Below are 12,904 nucleotides of genomic sequence, written 5' to 3'. Positions count from 1 at the left end.
ACAAGCTCCTCCATCAGAAGGCAGAGCCAGGGCTTGGCTGGGGCTATTTCTGGTTGCCATGGAGATGAGCCCCACCCCAGGTTCCCAGTCCAGACCTCCCTGCTCTGTCAAGTTCAGTCTCCCTCCAGACGCAGCTGTAAGGCCTATTCTGAGCAGTTCCTGCTATAGCAGTGTTTACCTAAGCCTCCCGCTGTCCGTTCCCACTTCTGTGCCTCCAAAGCCCTGGAAAGACATGGGCGTCACCTCTGAAGGTGTCCCCACCCCGGCAATGAGGAGCCACGCCTGGAGGGACCCCTCTGATGGGGGGGACTCAGGGAGAAGAGCGACCAAGAGAGGCTGTTGCAGATGTGGGCCCCTCCCTGCTATTCTGGGTGCTCTTTCCCAGAGCTGGCGAGGTTCCTCTCCTTCTTCCTGGAAAGATGCGAGGTGGGGCATTGGTAGTCCCTCTCATCTGCTTTTCCCTCCTTAAGCCCACTTCTCACCTAAATAACAGTGATTGTATTTTATTTCATTATTAAAAAATAACTTTATTTTTAAATGTTTCTTTATTTTTGAGAGACAGCGAGCATAAGCAGGGAAGGGGCAGAGAGAGACGGGGACAGAGGATCCGAAGTGGGCTCTGTGCTGACAGCAGAGAGCCCGATGCGGGGCTCAAACTCATAAGCTGTGAGATCCTGACCGGAGCCGAGGTTGGACGTTTAACCGACTGAACCACCCGGGCGCCCCATGAGTGATTTTAGACTTTCAAATCTGATTGCATCGTTTCTCGACGTGACACCCTGACTTGGCTTCCCATCGCTCCTAGCAAAAGTCTAGAATCCTCTTGACCAGGCTCTGCCATGTCAGACCTGGCTGGTCTACCTCATCCTGTTCCCTACCCTTATTACCCTCCCTGCTGGGAGAGCTCAGGCCAGGCCCCGCCCACACCCGCCCTCTTTGTCCTTGGCCCACAGGCCTCAGCTGTCCCTCGAGGAAGGTCATCCCTGGAAATGCCCCTCCCCAGCCCTATTAGGGTCCCTTCTCATGGCCACTGTCCTTTTCTTTCTTTCTTTCTTTCTTTCTTTCTTTCTTTCTTTCTTTCTTTCTTTCTTTCTTTCTTTCTGTCTCTGGGAAACGTGTTTTGTTCTGTTTTGTTTCATCGTGCTGTAGGGGAGACAGAACTTTCCCTCTGCCTTCGTAGGGTCTCTAGCTGGACCTGTGAATCAAGTTGACATCAGACAGATTAACAGGAGAAAAGGCCGCAGATTTGATTTTTCCATGTAGGCGGGAGCCTTCACAGGAAAAAGAAGAGCCCAAAACTTAGGCCCAAGTGCTCATATACTAGGTTGAATGAAGAGGAGTAATTGTGGCAGAGAAGGCCAAAGGAAGTTACGAGTTATTTTAACAAGGCTGGTTTGTACAGATGTCTCTAGGCCTCAACATCCCCTCCCTGGTGATAAGAATGTTTTTTTTTTTCTTCCTGGTTTGGGAGAGCATCTTTCACGTGGGAGTTTTATCTTCTCTTTTCAGGAAGAAAGGGGGAGGTCAGAATGCCTTTCCTGTGTCTGCTGTTTTTGGAGTCTCGTTAGCACAGGAGGCGTGTTCTGACCCCCGTCAGTGGTAAAATACACATAAACTGTACTGTTTGGGGGGGTGCCTGGCTGGCTCAGTTGGAAGAGCATGTGACTCTTAATCTCTGGGTCCTGAGTTTGAGCGCCACGTTGCGGGCAGAGTTTACTTTAAAAGAAATGTACTGTTTTAATCATTCTAGGGCGCGATTTGGTGGCGTTCAGTACATTGTTAGGCAGCCATCATCACCATCCATCTCCAGAACCTTGTCATCGCCCTGAACTGAAATTCTGTCCCCAGTAAAAGCCGACTCCCTACTTCCCCTCCCCTGCCCCTTTCTGTCTCTCCAAATTTGCCTATTGTAGGAACCCCATATAAATAGAATCATATAAGATTTCTCCTTTTGCTTTTGGTTCATTTCACTTAGTGTAATGTCTTCAAGTTTCATCCTTGTTGTAGCAAGTGTCAGAATTTCCTTCCTTTTGAAGGCTGAATAATAGTCCACTATATGTAAATACCGCATTTTGATTATCCATTCATCCCTCGATGGACATTTGGATGGCTTCCACCATTTGGTTATTGTGAAAAAGTGCTAGGAATATGGGTGTGTAAGTTTCTGGTCAAGTCCCTGTGTTCAGTTCTTTTGGGCGTCTCCTGAGAGGCGGGGCCGTGCCCTTGTATTCACAAACAATTATCGTTTGTGAGGTTCCTATGAGGACAGGGGCATCTCTGTTTAGGTCACTCACCCCTGTCTCCCTAGCACTGAGCACAGCGCCCCACACTGAATAAATATTGTTAAGTGAGCGAAAGTTTCCAATCTTAGCGACTGGGACATGATGTAGTGTCCTGGCAAACTTAGGTCTGGGCTAACCTTAGCTCCTGAGGAACAGATCTGGGGATCTCCCAAGGATTCACACATCTTCTAAGAATACTACGACAACAACACTTACTGAAATCTCGCTGTGCCGGGACTTGTACCAAACGCTTTCCCTAAATTATCTCTTTTCATCTCCAACATAATGTTGTGCAGTTCCACTCTTATCCCTATTTTACAAGTGAGGAAACCCAGGCACGGAGGGGTTAAAGTACCTGCCCAATACCTACAGTTAAGAAATGGCTGAAGGAAAGTTTTTAGCCAAAACTTTCTGATTCCAAAACTCACGCCCCAAAACATTCTCACTGCTGGGGCAGAAAAGCATTGCTTTTGTGTGTGTGTGTGTGTGTGTTGCTTTGTTTTGTTTTAAAGTTTAATTTATTTTGGGGCGCCTGGGTGGCTCAGTCTGTTAAACTTCTGACTTCAGCCCGGGGCCATGATCTCGTGGTTAATGGGTCCGAGCCCTGCATCAGGCTCTGTGCTGATAGCGCGGAGCCTGGAGCCTGCTTTGGATTCTGTTTCCATCACTCTGCCCCTCCCCTGCTCACACTCTGTCTCTTTCTCTCTCAAATATAAAATAAAACAAAAATAAAAAAAAAAAATAAAGTTTATTTTGAGAGAGAGGAAGACGGAGCATGAGCAGGGGAGGGGCAGAGAGACAGAATCCCAAGCAGGCTCCACACCGTCCGTGAAGAGCCTGAAGTGGGGATCAAACCCACTACCCGTGAGATCGTGACCTGAGCCAAAACCAAGATGCTTAACCGACAGAGCCACCCACGTACGCCTTGTTTTGTTTTTCATTTGTCTGTTTTAATTTTTTTAAATGTGTATTTATTTCTGAGAGAGACAGAGTGAGAGCAGGGGAGGGGCAGGGAGAGAGGGAGACAGAATCCGAAGCAGGCTCCAGGCTCTGAGCTGTCAGCGCAGAGCCTGATGTGGGGCTCGAACTCACGAACTGAGAGATCATGACCTGAGGGGAAGTCGGGCACTTAACCAATTGAGCCATCCAGGCACCTCTGTTTGTCTGTTTGTTTGTTTGTTTGTTTGTTTAAGTAGGCTTTACACCCAGCTCACACACTAGCTAGACCTGAGCTGAGATCAAGAGTCGGATGCTTCACTGACTGAGCCACCCAGGCGCCCCAAGCATTGCTTTTTATATTAAAGCAAAATAGGAGATCTTACGGAGTAAAATTCAAAATTTGAATGTCTTTTAAAGATAAAGTACACAGAATACCAAAGCGGACTTCCTGCCTGCCTCAGTGCTCTGCTCCAAGTACCTCTGAGCCACGTAACCCAGCTCCTTCTCTGAGGGCCCTGGGGAAGAAGGTTGCGGGCTCCGCCCTGGGGGGAAGCCCCTGAGGACCTCCCAGGGCCTCCTGCAGTTCCTATGAATCTTCTGGAAGATGTGGCCCTGCAGCAGGTGAGTGACCTCATGTTCCACATTTTACATGGTAGCATCAAATGAGAGTGTTTAGCCACAGTCCCCGTCCAGCCTCACCCGGAGCCTGGGAGGAGGGGAGGTGAAAGAAGGCACTTCTGTGAGTGTTCCTTGGGAGGAGGGGGATGAGAAAGGAGGGGAGAGGGTGGTGAGCCTCTCTCCTCCTGGACTGTGGGGAGGGGGCAGGAGACAAACACAAAAGAGTAAGGTTGCAAGGCGGCTGCCAAGACAGTGCGATGCTTAAGGCCACTGCTCAGTCGGTTGTTTGGAACTCGGGAGCTCATTTTCCCACAGAAACAAAGCTCAAGTGGAGCTCAAGGTTGGCTCCCCGCCTGGCCCAAAGGAGCCAGATTCAGCTAATAGCAACACAGCCTCAGAAGACCCTTCACACTCTCTTCCATCGCCGGTGACCAGCAGGGGCTCTGGCGGGAGCCTGGAGACCACAGGCCCTTGGGGAAGCTCTGCCAAGGGCTCTGGCAGCCGTGGGAACTGGGGCACCGGGAGGGCAGTTCTTCAATAGGGGACAGTGCTGGGAAGCACGGTGTGTGTGTGTGTGTGTGTGTATGTGTGCGTGTGTGTGCGTGTGTGAGGGGTGTGTGTGTGTGTGTGTGTGTGTGTGTGTGTTTACACATTTCTAAGCACAGGACATACCTAAACCATGGAACATGGAGCTGGTGACCTGGACTGGGTGGCCTCGGGCAGCGCCTGCCAGTCTCTGTGCCTCAGTTACTTTTCATCTGGAAAAAAAAAAAAAAGGTAGAAGGTTTGGACTAGATTGGTGGTTTTCTAACTTTTTTCTTTCTTTTGTGTTTAAGTTTATTTATTTTGAGAGAAAGAGAAAAAAGAATACGCAGGGAAGGAGCAGAGAGAGAGAGAGAGAGAGAGGGAGGGAGAGAGGGAGAAAGAATCCCAAGCAGGCTCCTCTCTGTCAGCACGTTGCCTAATGCAGGGCTTGAACTCACGAACCGTGAGATAATGACCTGAGCGGAAGTCAGACACTTAACCAACTGAGCCACCCAGGCACCCATCTAACATTTTTTTTTTTTTAAACGGGTTCCCTTTTTGAGCAAACTGGATGAAGTATGTACCATCTGCTCTGATTAAAGTGTTGGCAGGGACGGTGAGGGGCTGGCCCCCTGGCTTACTCCTCCTGCTCTGCCAGCCTGCCCTGCCTCAGTGTACCTCCTCGGAGCTTGAGATCTCAGAGAATCTCATGCAGACGCCAGCCCTCCAGCGTGAGCATCACCCCAGAGTCTGGGAGGAAGTGCATGGTTGCAGATAACGCTCCAGATGGGATGACACTGAAGCCTGGAGCCAGCCCCTTGCCAGCTGTGCAGTCCGGTGAGCCAATCCCCTGCTCTGAGCTGTAAAGCTGTAGATGCTGGGATTTGGCGTTAAGGTGCACAAAGTTCCATGAGTTCTGCAAGTTGGGAATCGCTTTGCAAGTGGCAGGGACTGCTGTGGCTGCGGACTTGGCTAGTCAGGCCCGAATTCCAACCAGGCAGCACCAGTCCTGTGCAGGGGCCTCCGCTGCGTAGCTCACACTCTGTGACATGCCAGGGCCCTGCAAAGTCAGGTACCCGAGGGGAGTGTGTGGGGAGGGAAGTGCCGAGCTGGGGGAGGAAGAACTGAGAGCACGGGGTGGGGGGTGGGGCTCTGTGAAAGGTAGGAGGCTTGCAGCTGGTAAGGGGACTGGAGCAGGCCGCCATCTGTCCCTGTTTGTGACGGTGACAGGAGCAGCCTTCCCCATTCTGGTGAGCTGGGGGCCCTGGCTGCCAAGGAAACCGTTTGAGAACACAAAGCACCAGGAGCAAGGGGGCCCCACCCGGAAAAACAACATCCTGGCTGCTGGGGCACAGGCAGAGCTCAGAAGGAGGGGCTATTTTTAGCTGCTGAGGGAGGCAGGCAGCAGACAGGACTTGTATGGCCTTGCTGTCTGGCTGCATAACTCACCCATTGTCCCGTCTGACCTTGGGCTAGCGCTGGAGAGTCCTCAGTCTGCCCCTGTCCTCTAGGCATGGAGGTTCACCTGGACCAAGGAGAACCCAGGGAGGAGGGGCTGGCCTGGAGACACGCCTCCTGGCTCCAGGAACAAGCTGAACTCAAATATTCTCTGGGAGCTGGCTGAACTCGAGTGGATATCCAGGACCAGGCTGAAGGTCCTGGGGTAGCAGTGGGGCACTGGACCTTCCTGGGAGAGAAGCAAATAGTCTGCGGGGGCTTCGGGTCTGGGTCTCCCCAGCGTGGAGCCCTGTTCCGGCCACAGGGCTGGGTGGGTGTGGAGAGGTGGGGCGGATTCCGGAGGAGGACAGAGACCCCTTTATTGTAGAAGTTCTCGCCTCCAGCCACACCCTGGGGCCTTCTCAGCCACAAGCCTCCCTGACTGAGAAGGTGGGTGTGTGTGAAAGAGGCTCTAGGTCTCAAACGTTCTTGCCCGCACCCAGGAGCGGTGCCCTGCTCTGGGCAGTGTGCTGTCTGTGTTTAACCCTGGGCACAGACACCACTGGCAGGGCCAGGATCGGGCTGTGGCTTCAAGGGATGAAAATAGCTGGCGAGAACCAGGCCACAAAGCCCTCAGGCAGCCAGAATGACTGGGGGGGTAGGCCCCCCTCAGAAGAAGCCACCTTTAGCTGCCCCTGCCCAGAACTAGGGAGTCGGCTGCCCCTCCTGCTGGGCCAGGGCTCTCCCCACCAACAGGAACACTGGCCCCTTGCCATTCAAGACCAGCTCTCGAAAGATGAAAAGTCCTAGGAATTCTCGGTGGGTGGAGAGAAGGATAGAGAAAGGAGTCATTCATTCAACACATGTTTATTCAGCACCTATTATGTGCCAGGCACTGTCCTAGGAACGTGGAAAAAGAAGGGTTGGGGTAGCCTGGATCTGTCCCAGCTCTGGCTTTCTGTCCCAGAAACAAGGCCCATAGGGAGACAGAGTCTGAGGGCACTTCCAGGGGCCTGGGGGGAAGGCCAAGTATACGGAAGGTGAGGCCTCCAGGAAGGAGAAGCCTGGGGATGTGGGGGACCCCAAGGTGCGTTCACTGGGGCAAGATGGGGGTGCAGAGAAGCAAGCTTCCCAGGAGCTGGGACACGGCAGGAGGCCCCATGCCCCCCTGCATCACCTCCTCTTCAGCACAGATATGCAGGATTTCTTCAGGGGCCCCATCTGCAGATGGGCGTCCACACTCTCCAGGAAGAAGGCAGGCTTTAGCCTTCGAGTGAAGAGCCCTGCAAAATGGCTGTCCAGGCGGCTTTGGAAGGGGTCAATGGAGGAGGCCAGGGAGCTGCTCCGGCGGGCCCGGGAGGCCTTCAACCTCCGAAGAAGGTTCATCTTGCCATCCCGCACAGCATAGAAGGCCAGGGCTCGGTCGGCATATTCTAGGCAGATCCCGACGGTGGGCGAGAACGGGTGGGGCAGGGGCGCCTCCAGCCCGTGGAACCAGACGGAGAAGCTGCGTCCGTTCCACTGCAGGCAGCAGGAGTGGGCATTGCGGCCGAGCCGGCCCCGGTCATAGGGCTCTTGTGGGGAGAAGTCTTCGGCCATGACCCCCACGCTGACCCAGCCTTCAATGATCTCTACCTCCCAATAGTAGGTGCCCCGGTCCAGGGCACCCTCACCCAGCACCTGCTCGCAGTGGGTGAAGCGAGTGGGTGACTCGGGGTAGTTGATGGGACACAGCACCCTCTTTACACCTTTGGTTCCAAACAGCTGCAGGTACTTGTCTGCCGTGTCGCTGTCCAGGTCCACGATGTAGGCAACTGCTCCCATGGATGGGAGAGAGACGCAGGGCTCAGGGCCAGGCTCTGGTGGGACAGCCCCTCCCCTAGGTGCGCACCTCCCCTCCTGAGCAGCCAGCGCGACTCAGCCCTGCTACAGAGCACCGAGAGTGAGCTGACCTAGTTCACCCTAAGAATGAGGGAGGAGAGTCCAAGCCTTCCTGTGCTAGAGCCCAGCCCAGCAGCCTCGCGAGGGCCCAGTGTGAGCAGAGGGGAGAGCCCAGGTGTCTACTTACACTTGAGGAAGTAGTCCCTGGGAGCCTCACTTTCCAAGTGGTTGGTGCTATCGGGGTCTTGGGACTCAGCATCGGCTGCAGAAGAGGAGACCGTGGGGGAGGGGTTCTCCCCAGCTGTTTGTGGCTGGGCAGCTGTGCCAGGTGCTCCCCCTCTGAACCTGGGACCGAAATCCCTCTCCCTTTCCTTCCTCCCAGCATCCCAAGCTCCCTGGGGACAGGCACGCCCCCAAATATGGCACTCTGTGTTCCCCCGAGCAAGCCAGGTCCCCGGGGTCGGGCCCCCTGCTCCACCTCCTCCCTGCCCAGGCCTCAGCCACTAGAGGGCAGGCCAGGAGAAGCCCCCTCAACCCCCCAGGCTGTGTGTGGCCAAAGGGGCGGACTGGTCATCACTGCACGCTGGCCCCACTCACTGGTAGGGGTTGGGTCCCCACCCTGCACCAGGCACAACACTGTTTCCGTCCTCCACTCCTGAATGGGTACCAGACCTGGGGGCCTGGGTGGGGACGCTGGGGCAGGGTGAATCACTCGGGGGGCCTGGGGCACTCACCTTCTGTGCCCAGCCCCCGCAGCTGCTCCCACTGGCTGGCACAGGTGGCCGTTAGCAGCTCTCTCACCGCCCGCACGGCTTGGGATGATCTGGTGAAGCTGAGCTCCCTCGGGGGGCCGGGCCCAGGGCCGCACCCCTCCTCCAGGGCCAGCCTGAGTGCCAGGAGCTCCTGTGGCAAATCCATGACTATTAAGGCCCTGCTGGCTACAGCGCCTCTGGCCGGGATGAGACAGCCCTGCCGGGAGGACGGCGCAGCCCTGGAAGCCTCTCTCTCAGCTTCTTGCTGACCCCCACCCCCACCCCCCTGTGTGCCCTCTCAGGCCCGGAAGAACTGCGCTCACCTGCAGGAAGCTGACTGAGTCGGCTTCAGGGACCTGACTGAGGTTGTGGCGGGCCCGGCTGAGCCTGCTGCGCTGTTCCTCCTGCCGCCGCAGGTCCCCCTGGGAGCGGCCCAGCATGGTGGCCTCGCCCTCCTCGATGAAGCCCAGCACCTCCGTCTGGAACCCCTGCAGGATGGCTGCAGCCTCGGCGAACAGCCGGCTCACCCTCTCCCGCTCTGCTGCGGCGGCGCTCTGCACAGGACCACACAGAGGCCAACGATGAGGGCGAGGAGAGCGTTATCCTGGCCCCATCCTTCCCGGACCCCACCTTCCCACCCTGCCCTCTAGTGGGGACAGAGGGACTGGCCGGAGCTGCCCTGGACCTATGCTAGCTCAGGGGAGCGGCTCATGCTCAGCGGGGCCAGGCAAGTCCACGAGCACCGGCTTGTTTGGAGAGGACCACCCCATGCCGCGAGCTCACACTGCCAGCAGCCTGCTTTAGGACTGCATGGGGACCGGGTTAGGGTGGGGGCTGACCTTGATGAGGGCCACCGTGCGCCGGGACTGTGCAATGCAGGCGCCCAGCTCATCCATGCGGTCCTCCACAGCACTCAGGACTTTGGACTGCTCGGCCTGTGGAAGAGATCCTTAATTAGCACGTGGGCTGGCAGAGGCCACAGGCCCACATTGGGGCACCAGGCCTTACCAAGGGGGAGAAGAGGGATGACCCGGGAGTGGTATTGTGCATGGGCGGGGGGGGGGGGTGCTGAGAGTGGCTAGGATACCCCATAATAATGCCAGAGGTGCCTCAAGCCCAAGCTGGTGCCATTCCCAAATGCCCGCGGAGAGCACAGGCTGGCTGGCTTGTGTCCCCTCTTTGACCAGTGGGCAAGTACAGGGCCATTCAGGCTCCTCAGTGTCACTCACACTCACTAGAGAACTTGTTTCAGTGAGGAAGGCACCGAGAAAGAGAGCAGGGTAGGTGCTACAGGAGAGGGCATTCAGCTGTCTTGGGGATCACGATCCCCAAAGAGTCTGTGCCCCCAATCCAGGCCTAAAAAATGGGGATTCCGGGCAAGTCCCCTGGGTCTTATGAGTCACTGCTCCAGGCAGGAGAGACGGAAAATCCCAAGGCCAGAGGCGCCAAGACCGGGCTGGAAGCCAAAGGAAACTGGGGGCGGAGGTAGCGGACCCATCGCGGCGCACATGCTCACACCACGGGCCCCCGGAACAGCTGGACAAGAGCGGTCTGTGTGCTCGGTCCACCCTCCGCCACACTCCTGTCGCCTGCCACACCCATCTAAACCCGGTGCCTCAGCCCAGGGCAAATCTGAGCTCGGACCGGCAACGACCCGGCCTGGCGCAACAGCCGCACTTCCAGAATCGGCCGGCCGGGACCGCGCGGGCCTGGCTCTGCTCCCTCCGGCCTTAGATCCCCATTGGCCCAGGCCCGGGCTTCAGGCCCCCTGCTTCCCCTTCGTGTTCTTTTCGCGTTCACACTGGGCCCCCACAACCCCCATTCCCATCTCTAGCAGAACGTTCCACAGCGACTGGACGGATGACAGTGTCAGTACTGGAAAAAGACAGCAAAGAGCCTCAGGTTAGAGGAGGACATTAAGACCCTACCGGGAAAAGGGGTGGGTGGGGGGTGGGATCCAGGGCCCGCGGCGGGCTCGCGCGGCCCTCACCCGCCCCGGCGCGCCCCCGGTGCCCGTGCCCACCTCCTGGAGCGCGCGCTCCTGCTCCAGCGGCACGAGCTCGTGGCCCTGGTGCTCCTGGGCGGCGCAGGCCTCGCACAGGCACATGCGCTCCGCACGGCAGTAGCGCTCGAGCGGCCGCAGGTGGCGCGGGCACAGGCTCTCCTCCAGCCGGCGCAGCGGCGGCACTAGGCGGTGTCCGCGCAGCGCGGGGCTGCGCTCGTGCGGGCCCAAGTGCGCCGGGCAGAAGGAGGCGAGGCAGGAGAGGCAGGAGAGCGCGGCAGGCAGGGCGGCGCCCTCGGGGCACGCGTCGCAGCGCACCGGCTCTTCGCCACCGGGCCAGGGCTCGGGCGCGCAGGGAGCCGAAGGCTCCGGGGCGCTGGGCGGGGCGCTGGGCGACGCGGGCTCCGGGGCCGGGGCCGAGGCCGGGGCCGGGCCGGAGCCGGGCCCGGGCGCGGAGCCCGAGCCCTGGCGGAGCTGCAGCAGCTCGGACAGCGTGTGGTTCTTGCGGAGCTGCAGGCCGTCGGGGAAGGGCTCCTGGCACAGCGGGCAGCGGGCCGCGCCTCCGGGCCCGCCGGCGCCACCCGCGCCGCGGTGCGGCCAGAGCGCGCCCAGGCAGGCGAGGCAGAAGTTGTGGCCGCAGGGCAGCGTCACCGGCTCCCGGAGCGGCTCCAGGCAGATGGGGCAGCTGAAGGGCCCGCTGCCGTCCATAGCTCCGCGGCCGCCCGGGCACCGCCTGTTCTGTTCCCGCCGGGGAGGGACCCGGCCGGTCCGCGCTGCGGCACCGCCCCCTGGGACCCAGGCCAAGGGTCCAGCCCCCTCCCGTCCCGGGCTCGGACCGCCCCCCAACGCCGCAGACCCGCCCGCGGGTCCCCGGACACAGGGCCCTGGCCTAGACTGCGCGGGCGGTCTTCGGCCCCGTGTGACCCCGCGGGGCTCCTGGGCGATCGCCCCTCCTGGTCGGAAGGGAGGGCGGCGGCGGGCAGAGAATGCGAGGGGGGCACCCTGGAAGGAAGCGGGGAAGGAGTTCACTCCTCCATTACCCCTCAACTCCCCCTAGGGCCAGGCCCCCTGGCTCCAGAGGGGTCTGGTGTTCCCACCGGACCAGCCAGCCCCTTCCCGCTCCAGACCTTGTCCGAGGCACTTGTTAGCAAAATTTCTGAGCTGCTGACTACAGAGAAAATGAACTGCTGATGTGTGCGTGTATTTGCCCCTTAGCGACTCTATTTACCCCTCGTGGGGAACTTGGGCTTTTCTAAACCTGAAAGGGGAAGTTGAGGTGACCCTCCAAGTCGCTTGTCTGCGGAATCCAGTTCCCCTCCAGGGGACCCCCCCCCCGCGGGCAATTTGGTGTGCCTGGGATTAAGGGTGTCGGGACATTTGAGACTCATCCAGCCGTGCACTTCATGATGGTGTTTTTAAAAAAAATTTTTTTTTAATGTTTATTTATTTTTGAGACAGAGAGAGACAGAGCATGAATGGGGGAGGGTCAGAGAGAGAGGGAGACACAGAATCGGAAACAGGCTCCAGGCTCTGAGCTGTCAGCCCAGAGCCCGACGCGGGGCTCGAACTCACGGACCGAGAGATCATGACCTGAGCCGAAGTCGGCCACTCAACCGACTGAGCCACCCAGGCGCCCCCATCATGGTGTTTTAAATAAAACGGCAACAAATTATGAAGTAGCGCTGGCTTATAACCCAAAGTATAAAATAAACATCCATGAGTTCATACTGATATAAATAAATGACTGGGTAAATAAATGAGGGAGCATAGACAGATTTCCCATTCAGAATTCTAAATAATTTTTGTAGATACTTGAACATGGAGTGTAGCTTCCCACTCAAGTGTGGGCTGGGCATAGTGACTTTTTTTCGAAGGGAGCAAAAGAGTCACTTTACGGTAGTGAAGCCTGGCGAGCATGACCTCGTTAGGTGATCAAGGTCACCACCAACGGTGATAAGTCATATTGATAGTAAATACCCTTGATGATATGGTCTTTCTCCCCAAAACCCATAACCCAGTCCGATCGTGATTAAAACATCACACAAATCCCAGTGGAGGGACAGTCTACAGAATACCTAACCAATACTCCTCGAAACCTTCAAGATCATCAAAAAAGGGCAAAAACAAACAAAAAATGGGGAGAGGTCGAAGTCTGAGAAACTGTCCTAGCCATGAGGAGCCTAAGGAGATGTGATGAGTAAATATTATGTGTATTCTGGATGCACTCCTGAGAGACAAAAAGGACATTAGGGAAAACTTAAAGAGATTTGAATAAATTATGGAATATAGTTAATAAAATGTATCAATATTGGCTCTTAATTATGACAAATGCACCATAGTCATGTAAGATGTCAATAAAAGGGGAAATTGGGAGTGAGGTATTTGGGAACTCTGAGTTCAACCTATGCAACTTTTTAGTAAACTTACAACTATCCTAAAATTTAAAGTTCATTAAAAATAATTGAGGG

General features: G+C 56.8%; 1 protein-coding gene and 1 long non-coding RNA gene across 2 annotated transcripts; both read right to left on the bottom strand.

Moving 5' to 3' along the window:
• Window positions 1-3,074: 3,074 nt before the first annotated feature.
• LOC131497330 (uncharacterized) lies at window positions 3,075-6,299 on the bottom strand. The gene is made up of 3 exons (XR_009254899.1): window positions 5,814-6,299; window positions 4,512-4,597; window positions 3,075-3,927 (listed from the first exon to the last, which is right to left on the bottom strand). It is a non-coding gene; the product is annotated as an uncharacterized LOC131497330 (long non-coding RNA).
• Window positions 6,300-6,652: 353 nt separating this feature from the next.
• Window positions 6,653-11,542, bottom strand: TRIM47 (tripartite motif containing 47). The gene is made up of 6 exons (XM_058703528.1): window positions 10,458-11,542; window positions 9,274-9,369; window positions 8,758-8,988; window positions 8,417-8,585; window positions 7,870-7,944; window positions 6,653-7,615 (listed from the first exon to the last, which is right to left on the bottom strand). The coding sequence occupies exons 1-6, from the start codon at window positions 11,142-11,144 to the stop codon at window positions 6,975-6,977; spliced, it is 1,899 nt and encodes a 632-aa protein (XP_058559511.1). The 5' UTR covers window positions 11,145-11,542; the 3' UTR covers window positions 6,653-6,974.
• Between the last annotated feature and the right edge of the window lie 1,362 nt (window positions 11,543-12,904).

Source organism: Neofelis nebulosa, chromosome 16, assembly GCF_028018385.1.
Source record: "Neofelis nebulosa isolate mNeoNeb1 chromosome 16, mNeoNeb1.pri, whole genome shotgun sequence".
Taxonomy (NCBI): Eukaryota; Metazoa; Chordata; class Mammalia; order Carnivora; family Felidae; genus Neofelis; species Neofelis nebulosa.
Note: the sequence above shows the minus strand (reverse complement) of the source record. Positions and strands in the feature narration are given on the sequence as shown.

Bases quoted from the DNA above. Each gene is read 5' to 3' on its own strand.
- TRIM47 (XM_058703528.1), bottom strand. From the start codon at position 11,144: ATGGACGGCAGCGGGCCCTTCAGCTGCCCCATCTGCCTGGAGCCGCTC. The intron at 7,945-8,416 runs GTGAGTGCCCCA...CCTCTTCTGCAG, and splicing joins GCGGGGGCTGGGCACAGAAG to CCGATGCTGAGTCCCAAGAC. The intron at 7,616-7,869 runs GTAAGTAGACAC...CCATGGGAGCAG, and splicing joins CAGGGACTACTTCCTCAAGT to TTGCCTACATCGTGGACCTG.